This window comes from Lithobates pipiens, unplaced genomic scaffold, assembly GCF_037356315.1.
Source record: "Lithobates pipiens isolate NorthernLeopardFrog02 unplaced genomic scaffold, aLitPip1_a1.2 Scaffold_30, whole genome shotgun sequence".
NCBI classification, from domain to species: Eukaryota; Metazoa; Chordata; class Amphibia; order Anura; family Ranidae; genus Lithobates; species Lithobates pipiens.
This window is the reverse complement of record NW_027507791.1, coordinates 21,651,676-21,673,850: the sequence shown is the minus strand read 5'-3', so window position 1 is coordinate 21,673,850 and position 22,175 is coordinate 21,651,676. Positions and strand designations below refer to the sequence as shown.

At 44.1% G+C, this 22,175-nt stretch overlaps 1 protein-coding gene across 1 annotated transcript in view; it reads right to left on the bottom strand.

Annotated features, from left to right (window-relative positions):
- Nucleotides 1-22,175, bottom strand: part of SETD3 (SET domain containing 3, actin N3(tau)-histidine methyltransferase) — a gene marked incomplete in the record, with an annotated part of 111,513 nt that overhangs the window by 37,837 nt on the left and 51,501 nt on the right. The window contains 1 exon segment of the mRNA XM_077463765.1: nucleotides 20,767-21,023. Within this exon segment, the coding sequence (XP_077319891.1) occupies nucleotides 20,767-21,023 (257 nt within the window).

Genomic DNA, 22,175 nt, shown 5'->3' with positions numbered 1-22,175 from the left:
GGATCAGAGGAGACAGGATCAAACAGCCTTTTTGCACAAAGTGGAGGATTAAGCCCTTAGGTTCCACAGCGAGTAGAATATGCACGCGTTACTGCACAGACTGATTTTACTGTTGCGGGTTTAGTAACACTTTAAAAACCTGACAAAGGTCCCAACAGTTCATCATTCTTGTAGTTGGTGTAATGTTTATAGCAACATTTGTCGTCTGTGCATTCCCCCATCACTGAACGTGCCTTCTGCTAGCTCAGATCTTAAAGCTTTGCAATAGGCAAGCTCACTGGTAAAATATCCGACTTATCAGGGGGTGGTATTTAGTATAAGCCCACGTTATGTCCGCTTTACGTCTATACCTGCTGCAATAGAGAAAAAATTAGATCTGAAGTATTACATTTTATGAATACAGGGGGTGCAAAAGTTATAGCGTTTACAAAATAGGGGATAGTTTTATAGCATTTTTATTAATATATATATTTTTTTTACTAGTAATAGTGGCAATCAGTGATTTTTATTGTGACTGCGACATTATGGCGGACACATCGGACATTTTTGACACGTTTTTGGGACCATTGTCATTTATACAGCAATCAGTGCTATTTAAATGCACTGATTCCTGTGCAAATGACACTGGCAGTGAAGGAGTTAACCACTAGGGGGCAGTGTAGTGTTATGTATGACGTTATGTGTTTTTATCATTGTAGGGGGCGTGGCCTGGCATGTGATGTCACTGATCATCCTTCCCTATAAAAGGGAAGAGACGATCGGTGACAGCCACACAGGGAAGCACGGGGAGAGGTTTGTTTACGTGTTCTTCGATCGCGGGACACCAGCGGGGATCAGGTCCACTGGCCCCGCGGCCATGGTCACGGTGCACAGGACCGGGTCGTGAGCGTGCCGCCGGCGGCGCGTTCCCGACCCACGGCCGGGCACTTAAAAAGCAACGTACAGGTACATGCTTGTGCCCAGCCATGTCATTCTATCGACGTACATCAGCGTGAGCGCGGTCCTTAAGTGGTTAAGCTGACAATTAAACCTTTAAACCGATTGGTTACTATGCACAGCTGCACCAGAGTCTGTACACCAGTTTTAGTAAGGCCCCATTCACACTTGTACGACTTGACATGTGACTTTGGACCCCCAAAGTCCCAACCCATGATTTCCATTGAGTACATTTCAGATCTGTGCAACTTAAAGTGGCAGCAACTTTAAAGTAGTTCCTGCACTACTTTGGTCCGACTTTCATGCGACATGAGGACAAAAGACTTCAATGAAACCCTCAGAAGTTTCATTAAAGCCGCACCTGAATGACATACATGCAACTCGTGTGCAACTTTGTAGAAAACACACAGTCAGATGGTCAAAGCCAAAGTTGCACTTGTCCAAAGTCACATCAAAGCCGCACTGTAAAGTCGTAATGGAAATTGCATGATTTTGGAGTGGCACAAGTGTAAATGGGGCCTAAATCTTCCCCTCTGGGCCCTGGAACAACTGTGCAGATCAGAAATCCACTTGATTCACATGCTGTATGCCTGTCATAAGTCTGCAACTCTGAGGCATTCAGAATGCTAGCATCTTCAGAAGGCATTCAGCATGACATTCCCCCCCAATATCCCCCAATATCATTCTTAAGCCCCATGCACACTATCAGATATTCTGCTGATTTACCAAAACCATGTAGTGCAAGGGCCTACCTGACTGCATACAAATTGAAACTCCTAAGGTTTGACCTCATATTACATGGTTTTGTTAAATCTGAAGACAAAAACCTGTAGAAAATCTGATAGTGTGTATGGGGCTGTAGAATAGGTTTCCTCTGAAATCATCCTACCGTATATCAAGTCATTCCTACAGAATATGCAATTTCTGGGAATTATCTGAGTTTTAAGCAGCTGTGTAATTGTGTGCAATGATGACATCATAGTCCGTGGAACAACACTTGAAGATAAAGATTTTCTATATCCAGGCACCTTTGGCAATAAATAAGGACACTGACCAATCATCAGTAATTAAATTATCGTATACAACATACATCACTAGACCCATTCCGTTCTCTTTACTGTTAGTAGGTACTGACGGCGCAATCTTCACACAGTGAACTTGCTGTATTTTAAAGAGAGGTCATTTTTTTTGGAAGTAGGGGAAGAATTGGGCTGCTTTCACACTGAGGCGCTTTGCAGGCGCTACAAATGGTGCCTTTATAGCGTCTGCAAAGTGCCTCTCCTGTCACTCCAGTGTGAAAGCCCGGGTGCTTTCATACTGGAGCGGTGCACTGGCAGGACACCAATCTTTGAAGCGCTGTAGGAGGGAGCGGTGTATACACCGCTCCTGTCCATTGAAATCAATGGGCAGCACCGCCAAAGCGTCGCTGCAGCCGCACTTTTAACCCTTTTCCGCCTATTAGCGGGGGTTAAAAAGTGCCCCGTTAGCATTTCGAAAAGGGCTGCAAAAACAACGGAAAAGGGCCGCTAAAAATAGCGACGCTTTACCGCCGGCGCCCCCCAACACCCCATAGACCAGAAAGAACTTTCAAAAAGCTACAGAAAAGGAATAAAAGCAACGTTTCAGATTTGTGACATTCTACTGCCCTCTAGTGGTAAAATATAACATTTGCAGACAGCAGAAATCATTTGGTAAGTGATTTTTTTTTTTTAAACATGCTAATATTTTACTTAAATAACCATATACACATTCAGGGGTTCCTTACATTAACTTTTCAGTTCTATGTGTTCTGAGGGCCATCTAGGGACTTTTTAATCTCTTTATACATGATATTGGGTCTGGGATGAAAAGTACCAATTCCGTCTTTGCAGATGACTCCGAGCTATGCAGTGGAATAAAGTCCTTACAGGATGTCTCCAACCTACAAGCCGACCTCAATGCACAGTTTACAAGGGGTTGTAAAGGTTTTATTTATTTTATATTAAATAACAAACATGTCATACTTACCTCCACTATGCAGTTTATTTTGCACAGAGTCCTCGTCTTCTGGGGTCCCTCGGCAGCTGTCTTGGCTCCTCCCCACAAAAGTTAACCCCCCCTCTGGGAAGTGCTCTCCCAAGGGGGTTAGCTTGCGGACACGCCGTCTGTGCGATACGGGTGTATTACTCCACAACCCCCCCCCCCCCCCCCCCCCCGGTGCGCAGCGTCACTGATTTGATTGACAGAGGGAGCCAATGGCTGCGCTGCTATCAATCATCCAATGAAGAGCCCACAAGAGCTAGGGGAAAGCAACGAGGGATCGCGCCCGCAGAGATTCGGGGCTCGGGTAAGTAAAAGGGGGCTCAGGGGGGCTGGAGAGTGCAAGGTGTTTTTTCACTTTAATGCATAGGATGCATTAAGGTGAAAAAACACAAAGCTTTACAACCCCGTTAATTGTGTGACTATGTGGCAGATGAGGTTTAATGCCTCACATTGCGGGGGGGGGGGTGTCATCCTGGTGCACCCCAGTCCTCCCCTCCCTCCTCCTCACGCAGAGCGGTGATCTACCCTGATCTCTCCATGTCACAGAGCTGAATTGTCGGGATGGCTGCAGTAACAAAGTCCCGACTCCTGTGATAGAGGACACATTGATCCAGTGCCAGGATTTGAATCAGTCTGATGTCTATCATAGGAGGCGAGACTTTATTAATGGTCTGTCCTGCCCGGGCAATTCAAATCCAGCTCTGTGACACAGCGGGAGATCGCTGCTGTATGTGTTAGGGGGGACTGGCAAGGGTGCATTGATCTCTTGCATCACGTCTGCAGTCTCTGACCATCTCCTGTTTCATGTTTGCTAGAGGTGCACCAAATGGAAATGTTGCCAATATTACTAGTAAAGACGAGCTCCGGCATGTTTGCACAGCCCACACGAGGAGCCCACCAGGAAGTCGGCACTGCTCTGCGCTAATAACAGGCAGTGAGATATTGTCCCGATGAGCGGCTGCAGAGATTGGGAAATGTCTCACTGCCTGTGATTAGCGCAGTGCCGACTTCCTGGCGGGCTCTGCACGTTGGCTGCGCGAACACGGCGGAGCTCATCCTTAATTACTAGCAGTGTGTTTAGGTTTAAGTAAGAGATTGCAGACATGATACAAGAGATGGTTAGAGACTGAGGACATGATACAAGAGAGATGGTAAGAGACCCTTTATTTTGTTTAGTATTTTGTTCGCACCAGAATCGGATTGCATGGGTGTTCACACCCGTGCGATCCGATTCTGCAAATCGCACTGCGTTTTACAAAACAGATTTCAGGGTGTTGTTAACATACACTCCGCAATCGTTCCACATAAATCAGTTGCGATTTTGATGCGTGCGGAATCCGCAGTGAATTCACACACCGCATCTAGAGTGAACCGAAGCCAAAAGTGGACATTTTTGCCCAGAAATTAGCTTTAAACTGGTGTGTTGGCAATTGTTTAGGATCATTTGTGCATTCCTCTCTCAATGTCGTGCTTTACGCTCTATCCACAGTTGCAATTTCCAGTGCAACTTTGGGGTGCTACTTTAAGAGTGTGACTTTACATTCTCTGAACCTAAGTTGCACCAAATTAGTGCCGGTGTTCTGGCAGATAGTGTCCGGCCATCATATAGTGTCCGCCCCGTACTGCGCATGCGCAGTACGGCACATAGGAAGCTTCGGAAAATCTCCGAAGATGAACGGCGCCTGCACCGTGAGTGGAGGTGGTAGCCCCACCATCCAAGCGGACATAGGGTTTGGAAAATTAGAGGGCCCCTCGTGGGCGAGCTTCGCTCGCCACGCTTCGGGCACGGCCTCGCTGCGCTCGGCTCCTTTAAAAATTCCTACTCTATGTCCACTTGGATGGTGGAGATAGAACCTGGACTCATGGCGCAGGCGCCGTTCATCCTTGGCTATTTTCGGAATCTGTGTACTGCGCAGTACACAGCGGACAGTATCTGATGGGGGACTCTATATGATAGGACACCGGCACCTCCTCAAGATCGCTGCAACGTTAATGCCGCGTAACAAAACCGGACTTTCCGGCAGACTAGGTCCGACGGAATCATTCAGTCGGACAGTCTGATCGTGTGTGGGATAGTCCGATCGTTTTTCGTTATAAAAATCTGACGGACCTAGAAGTAGAACAGGTTTCAAATCTATCCGACGGACTCAATTCCTATCGGTCGTCTGTATGCTGGTCCGACAGACCAAATACGATGCAAGGGCAGCTATTGGCTATTGAACTTCCTTTTCTAGTCCCATCGTACGTCATCACATTCAAAACGAATGGACTTTAGTCCGCTCGTGTGTGGGCAAGTCCGTTCGTAACTCCACCAAAAGTCCGTCTGACCTTTTCTGCTGGAAAGTCCGGCCGTGTGTACGCGGCATAAGTGGCACAGATCCGAACAGGTGTCATCGAAAAGAATGGGATTCACCTTGTCCAAAGTCTCATGACAAGTCCCACAAGTACAAATGGAGACTAAAGCCCTATACCAGTGATGGCGAACCTTGGCACTCCAGATGTTTTGGAACTACAATTCCCAGGATACTCATCTACACTGCAGAGTGCATGAGCATCATGGGAAATGTAGTTCCAAAACATCTGGGGTGCCAAGGTTCACCATCACTGCCCTATACACACTATTAGATTTTCTGCAGATTTATTAAACCCATATAATATGAGGTCTAACCTTAGGAGTTTCAATGTGTATGCAATCGGGCAGACCCTTGCACTACATGGTTTTGGTCAATCTGAAGACAAAAATCTGCAGAAAATCGAATAGTGTGTGGTGCTTTAGACTCTCTGGGTGGAATTTCCTGTCTGGGGGATGGGACACCTGCACCAGTGACTGGTCACCGCCAAGGCCTGGTGTAGATTTACAAGAGATCGCAAACCCTTCCTTCCCAGCATCCTGATATAACAGGATCTTTGGACATTGAATGAATATGTCCCAGGCATTAATAAAGGATTTTTTTTTTTTTTAAATTGGAAATTTTAAATATATTATGTATAACAACTGCAGTTGGGATGAAGGACCATGGTATGCTAGAAAGCCTGGAAATCAAAAGTTGAGCTTTAACACTTTGTCTACCAGCTCCTGTGTTACGGAAGGTCAATAGGGATCCGATGTATAGCCTTCTATTATTCTGTTTTACCTTCTTCCAGCCAAGCCAAGTAACATCTGAAAACTGGGAGGGGAGAGGAGCTGAAGGCTTTACGAGATGATAAATCCATTTTTATTAAATGAGAGCAACTCGACGGTGCTGAGAAGCGATTTGGTAAACAGCCTTGCTCCGCCACATATATGGGCTCCGCTCCCCCGTTGTGACTTAATCAGAATATTAAATGGACCTGTTTACAAGATTCAAACAAGAAGCCAGAGCTGTGGGAAGATCCACAGTGCAATGCAGACACATTACCATCTACATCCCACCAATATATACTGAGGTATTGGAAGGGATACAATGGTGTATTTTCTGTAGCATATTTCCATTTATTACTGTAATGTTCAACTTTAACCCCCTAACACCGACTTCCTGACCCTCTTTCAGTGGGCTTTAATGCCTGCTAATGTCGTGATTGGCTCTCAAAGCAGTCACGTGATCAGGAGCCCGTCCAGCTGGCTCATGATCAGAAGCGGTGACAGCTCGGCCATTGTGCTGGGAGAGCACACTCAGCACACAACCTCAAGCAGCTGTCAACACATATGTACAGCGGCTAGGTGCTAAAGCCCACATTTCCTGTTGCTGCAGTCGGTATGGGGTTAACATAGTTGTAGACGTCAAACATGTAATATGAAGTATATACCTCTATAAATTTACACTTGTCTCAATTAAGAGTGTCAAGTGTCATTTCTGTCTCCTGCTTCATCCCTTGTATCTGCACAAGTCACTTCTGACAAGTTTTACTGACACCAAGAGAAAAATGGTGACAGGGGAGGGACCTCCAGCTGATTGACAGCCTTAGGCTCTGTGGGGAAGGGGGGGGGTATCCCTTCCCTCCAATCAGCTCTCAGAGCTCTCCTCATTGAACTCTGCAGTGTATAACTACAGTTCCAGTCCCAACCCCCCCATTTTCTGACAGCTCAGACAACAAGATCTTTCCAAAATGCCTCTCAGGCAGCCGTCACAGAAACAAGTGTCCTAAAAAGAAAGATTTCGGGGGAATCCTTTCTCATGTTCTGGTCAATAGGACAAATAAACAAGGTAGCTCTCTCTGTTGGGGTCCCAGACAAAGTTCTGCATTTGGTTAAAGTGATTGTAAAAGTAAATGAAAAATAAAATAAAAAATAACCAACAGGTCCATACTTGCCTGCTCTGTCCAAATGAAATACACAGAGCAGCCGTGAACCTCCTCTTTTCAGGTCCCCCACCAGCGCTCCTGGCCCCTCCCCTCTGTTCAGTGCCCCAATTGGAAGCCACTTCCCATGGTGGCATTCGTGCGTGCTCGCACAAGAGCCCCGCTGCTGCGTCCATTGACACAGACAGCGAGACTCGGCTCCACTCCCTCGTCATTGGCTTTAATTGACAGCAGCGGGAGCCAATGGCTCCTGGTACCCCAACGAGACCTGGAAGTGAGGGGAGAGAAGAGCTGCAGACGTGCACAGTGCTGGCTCCAATAAGGGCTCAGGAAAGTAAAGGTGGGGAGGGGGAGGGAGATGCTGCTAACACCTAAACATTTTTTTACCTCTTTACCGCAAAGAATGCATTAAGGTAAAAAATGTTAAGGCTTTACAACCACATTAAGTTTTAAGCTGGAAGGTAAACCCAGCTGCAGCCAGTCACCAGTGTCCACCATGGTAAAACAAAGTTGATATTTAGAAAGAACAGGTGATTAAAACCTTGAAAAATTTCCCTTCACTTTCCTTTGAACCCTCGCTGTAACCAAGTATCCTACCAATACACACAGTGCCTATAAAAAGCATTCACACCCTTGGAAGATTTCATCTTTTGGTGTCATTTACCAGCTGCTTTATAAGTTGGCCCCTAAGGTAAAGTGCATTTGAATAGTGACTGTTTCCTATATTATAGGCAACATTTAAATTTTGTAAAGTAGAACTCCAAGAAAAATAAAAAATTCTTCCCTTTATCTTAAATTCCTCCTCAAAAACAGCAGTGCACTTTCTGGTATGTGTGTCTAGTCGCGTCTGTGCATACGGCCTCAAAGCTGTATATCTGCAGTGTGAGATCTAAGGCACTGCTGCCAGTGACAACTAGTCTCATGAAATTTGGAGATATCGCTACTATTCTGCTCAAGATTTCCCTTGCTGAAGAGGAAGCAGTACCTCAGGACCTGCACTGAAAGGATCTCCCTGCTTCTGCTTCATTCATTTTGTGGGGATCTGTGCTTCTTCTACCTCTCCTGAAGCTTCTTAAAAAGAGAAGCATGGGAATTTTTATTTTATTTTTTTCTCGATTCATACTTACAATCGGTAAGCATCGGTCCAATGCTGCATCTGCCCCCTGCCAGCTTTAAGGCTGAGAACCGAGCGATCAAACCATGCTCCCTGGAGAGCTGGGCTGTGGAGTGGGCAGGAGTGGCCGACTCAGGATCTCAGTGGCTTGTTGAGAGGCTGAGCCAGGTACTGGTCCAGGCATGTGGGCGGATCCTGGCCATATAGTCATGACCTTTCTGGAGCCTGTTTCAGACCGCTGTCTGCTGAAAATTGGTCACAGGAGTGCAAAACGATCTACAGTCTTGCTATCTATAGAAGCACAGCCAAACAAGCGTTGGCTGTACTTCTTTAAAGCGGAGGTCCACCCTAAAGTGGAGCTTCCGCTCATTGGAACCCTCCCCCCCTTCAGCGCCACAATTGGCACCTTTCAGGGGGGTGCAAGTACCTGTACAGTACAGGTATCTGCACCCACTTCCGGCGTAGATTCTGCAGAAGCTACGCCCCTTTCCGCAGAATCTACGCCCCTTTCCGAAGGTCCCCCGCTACCTGCTGGGAAACACACGGATCCCAGAGACAGCGGGGACCATCCTTATTGTGCAGCGCGACTCGCGCATGCGCAGTAGGGAACCGGGAAATGAAGCCGCAAGGCTGCACTTCCTGATCCCCATACCCAAGATGGCGGCGGCAGCACCCGAGAGACGATCGAGAGATCGGCTTCGGGTGCCGACATCGCGGGCGCGCTGGGCGGGTAAGTGTCGTTATTTTAAAAGTCAGCAGCTGCAGTATTTGTAGCTGCTGGCTTTTTTTTAAAAAAAAAACGGCGGACTCCCGCTTTAAATATTACCCTACCAGTCATTAGGAGGGCAGCTATGACATGTGAAAGAAAAGCCCCACTGCTACCTAGATGGCACCAAAATCTTTTCCCCTTCCTGATCTTCAAAACACAGTGCAGAGAGAGTTCTCACAGCTGAAAAAACAAAATCCAGGCAGTCTGCAAAGTTTTATGACAACAGGATAATATAATAAGTAGAAACAAAGTATCTTTTTGTTCTTTTATCAAAAAGGAAAGATGAGGGAAGCCATTTCAAGACCAAACCTTTTCTGACATTTGTTGCCTACAAGTAAGAATCATTATTTTCTGCCAGAAAATTACTTGTAACACCCAGACATGATATATATATATATTTTTAAAGAGATCCTAGAGAATAAAATGGTGGTCGTTGCAATATTTTATGTCACACCGTATTTGCCCAGCAGTTTTTCATACGCAATTTTTAATTTAAAAAAACAAAACAAAAAAAACAAACAGTTAAGTTAGCCTCATTTTTTTTATGTGAAAAAAGATGTTACACCGCGAGAATCGTGATCTTTATTCTAAGCAAAAAAATTGCGATTCTCATTTTAGCCAGAATCGTGGCAAATCTACTAGATGTTGCCACCTCTACCAAGACACAGTGCAGAACAAGGCACGCCAAGTCAGTAATGACTAGCAACAGGAAGACCACAGGTAATACTGGTGACTAGTCTTTTGCCATCTACTTGCCTTTTGTGGGCACAGCTTCATTACAGGTCCTCTTGAAACAAAAGGGGAAAGGGGGGGCAGGGGGTTGCTGATTACCTTTTGAAAATGCTAGATGCCTGGCTGCCTAGCTTTCTTAGACACCGACCTTAACACAAGCAGGCAGTTCCTGATCTGCATACTTGTTTTGTGCAAGTGACTCTGGAATACTGAATACTCTGAATACTGGAGCCACTGGGTTAGCATGACAGATAGGCAACTAGTATTCTCAGGAGAGGTAACTAATGGCAGCCACCATAAAAATAGACGGAGTAAAGCTTTCAGGCCTCCCTTTGGCCCTAGATATCGATGTCCTCTGGACCCAGGAGCCTTATCTGTCTAGTATTTTTATTTCTCCCCTTTTCTTGTCTCCTTTTACTTTTCATTTTTACTTTGTATGAACCCAACAGGCACTTGCTGGGTTTCTTTGGGTTTGGAATGTACTGTATAGTTTCTATGTTATTGGATCGTTTGACCTCTCAGTATTATAGCCAACATCCAGTTATAGAATTATTTGACATCTTTATCGCTCACGTTGAGGTTTTCCGTGTATTCCTACGTGTGCATGCTATGTCCTTTTGTTACTGGAAGTATACATGACCCCTGGTGATGGTTATTCTTTTCTATTTTTGTATTGTAAAACCTATTTTTTTCAATAAAAATTGCCAGTTATAAAAAAAAAAAAAAAAAAAAAAAAAGACAACGAAAGGAGAAATAGGGAATCTAGGATGGAAAAGGACCTGGGGGTCCTATCAGATGATAGGCTCAGTAATGACATGCAATGTCAAGCCGCTGCTAACAAAGAAAACAGAATATTGGCATTAAAAAGGGGAGAAACTCCAGAGATAAAACGATAATTCTCCCGCTCTACAAGACTCTGGTCCAGCCGCACCTGGAGTATGCTGTCCATCAGTGCTGAGAATGTACTGGAAATGAAACGAGTACAAAGAAGGGCAACAAAGCTAATAAAGGGTCTGGAGGATATTTCCTTATGAGGAAAGGTTGCAAGCACTGAACTTATTCTCTCTGGAGAAGAGACGCTTGAGAGGGGATATGATTACAATATACAAATACCGGACTGGTGACTCCACAATAGGGAGAAAACTTTTTCGCAGAAGGGCATTTAATAAGACACGTGGCCACTCGTTAAAATTAGAAGAAAAGAGGTTTAAACTATGTAGAGGGTTCTTTACTGTAAGAGCAACAAGGATGGGGGGGGGGGGGGGCATCGATTGTTTAAAAAAACTATTAGATAAGCACCTGAACGACCACAACATTCAGGGATATACAATGTAATACTGACATATAATTAGGGCTGCAACTAACGATTATTTTCATAATCGATTAGTTGGCCGATTATTGTTTCGGTTAATCGGTTAATAACCTTTAAAAAAAAAAAAAAAAAAAAAAAAAAAAAGGTAATTTTGCTGCATTTTTACATATTTTTTGGCCCAATTTGTTGGGTAGATTAAAAAAACACAAATTGCCGCAAAAACGCATTATTGCATGCTTTTCTGCAGCTTCTCCATTGAAGTATATTGAACCAAAAAAACAAAATAGCACCGTTTTGCATTAAAAAAAAAAAAAGTCCTCGTCTTTTCCAAATATGCAACAGCTGAAAAAATTATGGATGTGAACGTGTCCCATAGGAAACCATGTAAATGAACTGTAGTGCGTTTCTGCAAAAAGCACCAAAAAACAAAGAGGTGTGACCCAGGCCTGAGATGTTTAGTAACATAATGGGGTTAAAAAAAAATGAAAATTAGTGCAAAAAGAGCAAATAATAGCTACTATAAGGGGTTAATTTTTTACTATGGGACAGTGAAAGTAATATTTACAGAAGCGATTTGTGCTTTTTGTACCATAAAAGGGCTACTTTAAGCTTTTTTCTAACCCCATTATGTTAGTGGCCGATTAATCGATTATGAAAATAGTAATCGATTAATTTCATAATCAATTAGTTGTCGATTAATTGATTAGTTGTTTCGGCCCTACATATAATCTCACACACAGGTTGGACTTGATGGACTTGTGTCTTTTTTCAACTTCACCTTCTATGTAACTATGTAAATAGACGGAGTAAGAGGACAAATGTAACTCTTTGGGTGTCCTGCCTGCCACATAGCTTTGCCCCAGAGCACAGCCCTATGTAAAAAAAAAAAAAAAAATCTCTGGATGGGCAGAAATACAAAACCTTTGGAAAGTAAAAACAGCTCCCTTATATGCATTTCATGTGTGCCATTCATCAGTCCGCCTAAAGTTCACCTAAAAGTTATCATAGATATTTATAATGATTTAAACTTAAATATTTAGATCTAGCTGAAGCCCAATTATGACTGGTTCTCTTTTTCGACCCAAGTTGAAGTAAATAAGGTTTGGAAAGACGGGTGTAAAGAATATGAAGCTTCTACCTGGGGAAGTCATCAGACTGTCCACCGGTGTAACAACTTGATAAGACAGAGAGGAATCTTATCGTTATATATGCTATCTGGCTGGGGAAGTGGGAAATGATGAATGAACAGGGCTCAGTAGATGCTGATTAGGTTATTCCCCGGTTGTGCGTACCATGAAAGCAGTTGACGTGTAGAAACATTACTAATATTTGGAAGGCACAAGGGCCGATGGGGCGATTAGGCTCCATTCTGCTGCCTCAGTGGATGCTTGTCATTAGGTAAAATCTTGTTTTCTGTCCTGGGACTCATGTTAAGTATTTTCAAAGAGAAAAGGATACTGCAGAAAGTTTACTATGTGAAACATTTAAAGCTGAACTCGAACACAGTTTCGGTATATGAAAGCAACACAAATAACTTGTATTAGCTAATGGATCTTGGATTATTATTTTTTTAAGCCCATCTCAAGCCAACACATGAAATACCCTCCAACTCCATTCTGCCTCCCTAGAACCTGTCTAGTATTCCCCTAAATATCTTGTATGCTCAACCCAAGTCTGCTATTCAGACTTTTGCCGGCATGGTTTCTGGGTGCAGGAGACTGGCAATCCAATGCTGCAGATGTGCCTGTACCACCATGCTGATGTCATTGCCTACAGACTCTTGAGAGGACCCCAGTGCTGGAGAGCCAATAGGAAGTCTAGGCACCACTCGGACATTGACATAAAAAAAACCCGAAGAGGCTCCTGCCTCCTGTGCACAGAATAACAACCTAGACCTGAATGGAACGTGACCACAAATTTAGGTGACTAAAAGAGGCAGTCAGATTTTTTTTGATTTTTTTAGCGATTAGAGGCGGGTAGGCGCACATATACTGTGGCAGGGGGGCCCAGCTACGTGAAACATACCTGTATGTTGTTTTGTATTAAGAGTCTGGGGCATGTGCGCTGCCTGAGACATGCTCTGATTGGACACAGCAGGAGCCAATCGGCAGGTCCGGCAGCCGCAATGGCCACCGGCGATCCTTCGCTGGAGAGGTAGAACGGCGTTCTGCTTATGTAAACAAGGCAAGAGAGAGGGATCTTGTGTTCCTGCTAATCGGGAACAAAGATCTCGCTCTTCCTACAGTCAGTCCATCCCCCAAAGTTAGAAAGTACTCCCTAGGAGCACACTTGATGTTAACCCCTTCTCTGCCAGTTTCATTTATACAGTGACAGTGCTTTTTTTTTGTATTGGTGTCACTGGTCCCCAAAAAGTGTAACTTAGTGTCAGATTTGTCAGCTGCAATGTCCCGCAAAAAAAATTCAAATCGCTGATCGCCGCTTTTACTATAAAAAAAAAAAAAAAATAATAATAAAAGTGCCATAATATCCCATAGTTTGTAGACGCGATAACTTTTGCATAAATCAATCAATCTATATACGCTAATTGGGATTTTTTTTTACCAAAAATATGTAGCAGAATACATATTGGCCTAAATTGATCAATTGATCATAAAGTAGCGCAGTGCCAAACACCACAAAGTGGCCTGGTCATGAAGTGAGTAAAACCTTCCACAGCAGAAGTAATTAAAGTGGTGTTTCCGCCCAAAAAAAAAAATATATATAGCTTAAAATTCATAAAAAATAAATAAAAAAAACAAATAAATTGGAAAAAAATATTTTTTTTTTTACTCACCTCTAAATGCCTGTTGCTAGGGGGTCTCTCGTAGTTTGCCTCCTTCAGTGCCCGGGCACTGACACCACTTCCCCCCGGAGCAGCACAGTCATCTGGTGCCCACAGTTAGAATGCCGGCGCCGCGAGCGGAGAACAAGGGGGGGGGGGGGCTTCGTTCGCCCACATCGCTGGACCCTGGGACAGGTAAGTGTCCAATTATTAAAGTCAGCAGCTGCAATATTTGTAGCTGCTAACTTCTACATTTTTTTTTTTTAGGGGGCACCCCACTTTAAAGGCTGGATTCACACCTATGGCATTTTTAGTGCTTTTTGCATTTTGCAGATTTGCACTACAGTCCATTCACCATGGTCTCCTATGGAATAAGTTCTGTAGTGCAAATTTGCAAAATGCAAAAAGCACTAAAAATGCCATAGGTGTGAATCCAGCCTTAAGTAATGTATGGATTTTGTGACACTGCAGCTGTAGTTGCATTGGTACCAGCTTTCTTTACTTGCGGTCTAACGCAAAGGGATTACTTTAATCAATGTGCCCCCCCCTCCCCGTTCATTACCCAATCACAGACTGGGGGAGGAGAGTAACAAAAAAAAAAAAAAAAAAATCAGATAACAAACAACATTAAATGATTTGAGAAAGGAGCGGTGAGGCCATCGAAAATGCTTGCAACTTTGAAGCGTACAGTATTAGATGCATTTTCATAAAATTTCACATTTATAGAAACTATTTTTCAGAATAATATTTTTTCACCTCTGCTAGTAGAGAGGACCATGTGGGGGGAAGATTTACTAAAACCGGAGCACACAGAATCCGGTGCAGCTGCGCATAGTAACCAATCGGCGTCTTCAGTTTTGACAATAAGCCCTCGTTCACATCGGGGGGAGATTTGACAGGTCTAACCGCATGCCAAATCCCTGCCTATATCTGGCACCATACGAATCGGAGCGACGCCGACTCTCCGATTCCCAAAAGTATTTTCTGCACTGCTTTTGGCAACTTCAGAGGGCGATTTCAATAAAATGTGCATGAACCCAAACAGATGTCTCTCAAATCGGACTGAAATGCCAGTTCGAAAATCGTGCAAGTTCAGCTGAACTAAAACGATTTCAAACCCGCATTCAGTGTGAACCCTAGACTAAAACCGGGACGTTAATTGGTTGCTATGCACAGATTCTGGGTGCGCCAGTATTAGTAATCTCTCCCACATTGTCCTCGATAATAGCAGAGGTGGAAAATATTGATCTACAAGGCCTGCTTCACACCTATAAGTTTTGGTTCACACTGATGCATTTTTAGGTGCTTTTTTTTTGCAGAAACGCACCACAGTTCTTTGAAGATGGGTTCCTATGGGACATGTTCACATCTATGCTTTTTTCATCCGCTGCATTTTTTAGAAAAGGTCAGGGAGTTTTTTTGTTTGTTTTTTTAAACACAAATGTGCTTTTTTTTGCTTTTTTGGTTCAACGGACTTCAATAGAAAAGCATGTATGTGCGTTTTTGCAGCGACTTGCGTTTTTTAATCAGCCCAACAACAAACTGGCAAAAAAAAACCCCATAATGCCAAATGCAAATTGTGTGTGCAAGAAACGCAAAGCACACAGCAAACAGCACTGCAAAAACTGATCAAAATGAGCCCAAAATTATTTCTATAAATAGAAAAACGTTCTTTCCTGTTGTGTCTACTACAACAATCAAGTCTATTTTTAGCCCTACATCTGCAAAAAAAAATAAAAAATCCTTCAAATAGCCACCTGCTGGCTGAAAAAAAATGGTAAATACCATACATATTTGATTAGATGCACTGGAAGGCACGGCCCCCAAAACTGCAGGTGTGTCTTCCGCCAGTAGTTTGGAAATGCAGTGGCATTTAAAACAAAGCCTAAAGACCCTTTTCTCCTTCTGCTCTCAGCTTCCAAAGACGCACTTGTGACCATTGCTGTCAGCGAGGTTGTTTGCCTAGGAGGTTGCAAGATTTATTCCAAAACGTGTTTCACACCTGTTTCTTTTCATCGCACAGGGACATGGCCTGGCTGGAAATGGCAGCTGCAAAACATAAAATGTGTGTTTTACTCCCTATCCGCGAAGTCTGGCGGGCCGAGCGCGGTTGGGACACTCTCCTCTTAGAACACAGCCATTTATGGGCAAGCCCATGAGAAGAAGCAGAGGCCAGACACACAGTTTATGAGAAGCAGAACAATCTAACCCTCAAGGCTGCCGGCCTTCTCCCCAGGAATCATTATAACTTGGCGCTTCACACCCACCTTATCCGGTGCAATAAAAGCAGAGGGGCCCAGATAAAGCCTTGTGTATAAGATACAGGCATTATACACACACACACACACACACCAAGTGGAACAGAGGAAGGATCTGGAGCGGCTTGGCATTCCGCATGACTCAAATCGTCGGCGTGACCCAGTGCTCTGAACATGAGTGTTGCAGGACGTTTACGCCAAGGGCTCATTTATACCAGAAGGCACATAATGTACAGAAAACCCATGCACATTGACATGCATTGTTCTGCATTTTGCTGCGCATTGAAATTTATTCTTTTAATGCATTTTTTTTGTACAGGCTATAGGGTCAAAATAATTGGATTATGACTTACTTGTAAAAACCTTTTATTCAGTACAGGACACATTATTGGCTATTACCGAGTTATGCTCCACCTCCAGATTATCAGACACTTGCAGATAACAAAGCTGAAACCTAGCCCTGCATAACCCCTCCCACTCACAGCATGCCTCGCTTTTATTAGGAAGCATAAAGGAACGATCAAAAAAGACTATACGATTTCACTGCAGCTGCGTATCTGAAAAGGTGCTTTTTTTTGCACAGCAGCCCATTTATTTGATATGCCATTGGCAGATGAACTGCATGCAAGTCTTAATTGTCTGAAATATAGGATGATAAACATTGAATAACTTAGGACACCTCCAAAGCATATGGGCTAAAGTACCTGTGTCATTTACACAACTGGGACAATCAGATGTGGCTCTTCCCCATGAATACACATTCTGTGGGGTATAAGAAGTACAGTGTACTGAATAGGGGGGGGGATGAGGGGAGAGATAGAGAGAGAGAAAGAGATAGATAGAGAGAGATCCAACCCTTAATGGTCCTCAAGGCCAGGGACTAGTCCAAACCAGACTGAAGGAAGAACAAAACTCACTCCACAACGTACTTGTGGAGGTAAAACTTCTCTTCACACCAAGAAAGGCAAGCCATTAAAGCTAGTGACCATGAACTAGGGTGGAACATACGGGTCCTTGAGATAATGGATCAGGAAGACCTAGCAGAGGCAACAAAGAGAGACAGAAGTCAATGTCTTAGTACCATGCACTCCTGGCACAATTTGGGGAATGAGGATCCCCGGAATGCCTTCCTTTTCTATTCTCCAGAACAAGGGAGGCAGGAGCTTGGCGGGGGGGAGGGAAGGCAAGATCCAATGGAGTCAGAAGGATATTCACTGCAAAGGTTCCAAGTCCTGTCCAGTTTGTTGTTGAACCTGGATGCCAGAATGTCTACGTTTGGTGTCCCCCAACCTGAGACAGTGTTCAAAACACAGGGTGGAGAGACCATTCTCCAGGATCCACACATTGGCAGCTGAGAAGTCCGCCAAATTTTCCACACCTGGAACATGTCCTTGCGATGAGCCTGTATTGAACTTTGCGAATCATTGCAACTCAACACATCTGCTGAACAAACCCTTAAAGTGCATCTAAACCCAACAATAAATTTGTGATCTATTGCAACTTCCAGCCCCAGATGTGGTGGCGACATTTTCAGGGCTTTTATTTATTTTTTCCTTATCACTTGGTAATCCTAGCAGTAACACCCCCTGACCTAGGATGACCAAGTTTACTCACTGTAACGTACCTATGGACAAACAGTGTTGTCACCCTAGGCCAGTGATGGCGAACCTTGGCAACCCAGATGTTTTGGAACTACATTTCCCATGATGCCCATGCACTATGCAGTGTAGTTGAGCATCATGGGAAATGTAGTTCCAAAACATCTGGGGTGCCAAGGTTCGCCATCACTGCCCTAGGCCTATTTGGACTACTAACACCTCCATCTCACCTCATTTCCATTACAATTGAATGTCTAAGAACAGGTAAGATCTGGTAAACTGATGTTTTGTATAATTTTCCATCTTTATGGAAAATTGTTAGATAATCAGCATGTATTACTGGGCACCTGAATGACATGGAATTTGTTGGGCTCACTGTCTGCAATCTTTGTGGCTGTCTGGATGAGTAACAGGTAAGCTGCAGTATCTTTTTCTTGGATATAGGGTCAATTCACATTGACTTGCACTAAAATGCATAGACATTTCCATGCATTATAGTCGCATTTTGGCATGCATTTTAGTGACAAGGGAAGGCAAATTTGTATTCAAATTTGTGTGTAGATTTTCCCCCATTTTGTGTAAACAGGATGTCTACCACAACAACCCTAATCATTGAGATAGCGCTGGCTGGTCAATGTCAGGGTCAGGGTAGGGTCGAGTAAGGGTGAGTTTAGGGTCATAGTGTGAGCAAGTATAGGGTCAGGGTGAGGGCGAGGTCAGTGTTAGGGTCAGGCTTAGGAGGGACAAAATAAGTAATTTACTTGTGTTGCATTGCGTTGACCTGTGTTGTGCTAAAATGCATACACGTTTAATTTTAATGCAAGACAGGTCAACAAAGTGTTGTGGTGTGAACAAGATGCTTTTTATTTTTTTTAGGTGTCCTTGCATTGGACTACACCAGGCATGTCCAAAGTCTGGCCCCCCGGGCCAATTGCAGCCCATATTCTGGTTTAGTGCGGTCCCACTAGTAATTTGGATATATATACATCTTTTGTGGCCCCCAACGAATCCCTGAGTGGCGCTCAGGGATTTGTTAGGGGGGTCCACAAAAGATATATACACCTTATTTATCATTCTGGCAGCCTCCTGGGCTGGCATTGAATGACTGTCCGGTCTATAATAGGAGGCGGTACTTTGTATTAAAGAGCCCGTCGAGTAAACAGGAGATTCTCCTGTATGTAATCTGTTGGCGCTCGTCCCCCCCCCTCCTCCTCTCCGAGGCTGCAGATGGTCATCGCTTAGGCTGCATTCATGGCAATGGTGAGGCTGCAGGTGGGAACTGATTATGCTGCATTGATGGGCACTCCACTGACCCTTATTTGCCCTCAAAGTTCTTTATTTAAAATTATTATTTTTTCCTGAAACTTCCCTGAAGGTGCATGTTATACGCCAATAAATACGGCATATCCAAATAACACACCTGAGCTCACCCTTAGACTCTTCACCACACAGCCACAAAGACAAGAGAACTATTGTTGGGCAGTGTATTAAAGTGGAGTTCCACCCTAAAGTGGAACTTCCGCTCAACGAACCCACCCCCCCTCCGGTGCCACAGTTGGCACCTTTCAGGGGGGAGGGGGGTGCAGATACCTGTCTAAGACAGGTATTTGCACCCACTTCCGGGCATAGACTCCCACGGGAGTCTATGCCTCTTCCTGTCCTGCCGTACTGTCTGCTGGGACACACACGGTTCCCAGAGACAGCGCGGACAATTCCTATTGCGCTGTAGGGAGCCGGGAAGTGAAGCCGCAATGTTTCACTTCCTGATTCTCTCACAGAGAATGGTGGCGGCAGCAGCCGAGAGCCGAGCGAGCGATCGACATCGCTGGACTCTAGGAAAGGTAAGTGTCCATTTATTAAAAGTCAGCAGCTGCAGTATTTATAGCTGCTGGCTTTTAATAAAAAAACATCAGGCAAAATGGTCGGCCCTCACTCATGTTCACTTCATCAAATCTGGCCCTCTTTGAAAAAAGTTTGGAAACCCCTGGCCTACGCTTTTGAGCTGCGTTCAAATGCAGATGAACGCACTAGTGTAAATTGGTCCTTAGATATATTTTCTGCTGAATGAAGACTATAGAAGGTAAGGGGGACACACATCTACTACTGAGAGCTGCATTGGATATACGAATTAGATTTTTGACGCACGAAGCAGGGAGGAAGTTACACAATGCAAGATTCAGGAAGCACACTTACAATAAATAAATAAATAAATAAATATATATATATATATATATATATATATATATATATAAAAAATGTTTTCAGTATAGTGGGTATGAACACCACTGAACGAGACCGATTGGCGATATCATACACATTATATATAAAATAGGTGCAGCACTAAGAAATGTCTATATTTAAAAGGATAATTAGAAAAAAAAAAAAAAAAAAAAAACAAGCAGTTTTGCACTCGCATGTTCCAAGCAAAAAGCAGGCACTGAATACTGCCTGCTTTTTGCTTGGAACGTGCGAGTGCAAAAACGCTTGTTTTTTTTCAAATAAGTTATCCTTTTAAATATACTGCACCATGAGGCGTATTTACTTCTATTACATGGGCTAAACTATGTGTATGGATCCAACGTTGTGAATATGGGGGATCAAGAGTGGAGATTGTGATCCATCCTGCTTGCAGTCTGCTGTATCTGCTGATTAAGGGATTTCTCTCCTATGCTGCCTATTTGACCTCTGTAACAAGGGTCCAAATAGGAGGGTAAGAGGCGGTGTGTCTGGGTTCCGGTGGTGGTTATCCTCTCCTATATGCTCTCCTGCTGTACCCTATGGATTACAGGATTATTACCCCCATTTGACGATCAGAGGGTTTATGGACATTTCTTTGCGCTGCACCTATTTTATATACATTGTTCTTTTTGTTGTTCACCAATATTGTGCTGGCTGCTTGTACCTTTATTATTTTTAGCATTATTTAGGGCAGCATGCACCTATTTTTATGCCATCATACACATACCTGAATGACTTTGTAGAAGTAGGCATACTGCCGTGCGGTGTTCTTGTACTGACTGAATACATCATGTATGGCTTGTGTACACTGCAAGTAGCGAACTTCATCCTCCTCAAAATACAAAGGAGTGTCATACGTGCTGGGGAGGGTCTTTATGTACGGCAGCCAAAAGGAACTGGGATCCGCTCTCTCGCAGAGCAGGTGGAAGGCGAGGGTGATGTTCCCCATTGCTTGTAAAATCCGGTCCTGTGAGTACAGGGATCCTAAAGAAAAACAAGCACATTTACACTTAACATTCAGCTCTCATTTTCTTATAAGGAGTACATCACATTGGGTTTGATTTACCAAAACTGGAGAGTGCAAAATCTGGTGCAGCTTTGCATGGTAGCCAATCAGCTTCTAACTTCGGCCTGTTCAATTAAGCTTTGACAATAAAATCTGGAAGCCGATTGGTTTCTATGCAGAGCCGCACCAGATTTTGCACTCTCTAATTTTAGTAAATCAACTCCATTGTCACCTTTTTCTTTATAATGGTTTCGGGATACTTTGATTTTAGCGGTGTCTTTTACCATTGTGAGGCACTGGCTGGCAGGATTTTAGGCGGTGTGTGTGTGTCACCTAGCTTTCTCATCCACAAATGGTATAGGGCACTGATGGTGAACCTTGGCACCCCAGATGTTTTGGAACTACACTTCCCATGATGCTCATGCACTCTGCAGCTAGTTGAGCATCATGGGAAATGTAGTTCCAAAACATCTGGGGTGCCAAGGTTTGCCATCACTGGTATAGGGCTACAGAGTTTGTGTCTGATAACGAGAGAGCCAACTTTTTGTATTCTCAGATCTTAATAAGTCCTGGTCTTCGTGCTGGAACCTGGAGACTCTGTAGACCTTTGGGCGGGAATAAGCCTATATTATATAGGTCCACATTTTACCTGGTAGCCAGACCTCATTATAAGGCTGGGAAAGGCAGCCATCAGAAATTTTGGTTCCCCTTACACAGCTTTAGGCTCGTGCCTGACCACCAATATTCCCCAGGGCTAACGCACTGGCCATCCCACCAAATCCAGTCCTACAGGTAGCCCCCCCCCCCAAATCTGTATGCACTCAGCCCCCTCTGACACACACACACACACACACACACACACAAACACAGCTCTGGCCCCCCTGTACACAAACAGCCCCTCCCTTCACTTGTACACACAGCTCCTACTTGTAAAGGAGGTCTTCCTAGTCCCAGCCCATTTCCACAAAGCTGTCACATGTCCTTGAGAAGAGCTGCAGCAGATCACAATCCAGATGTACAGTACAAGCAGCACTCACACGAGGAGTGCACATCCAGGAAGCAGCCACAGGTGGCAGTAAAGAGCCCGATGTGAGCAAAATAATAGAGCAGCAGCTGCCGACTCTTCTGTT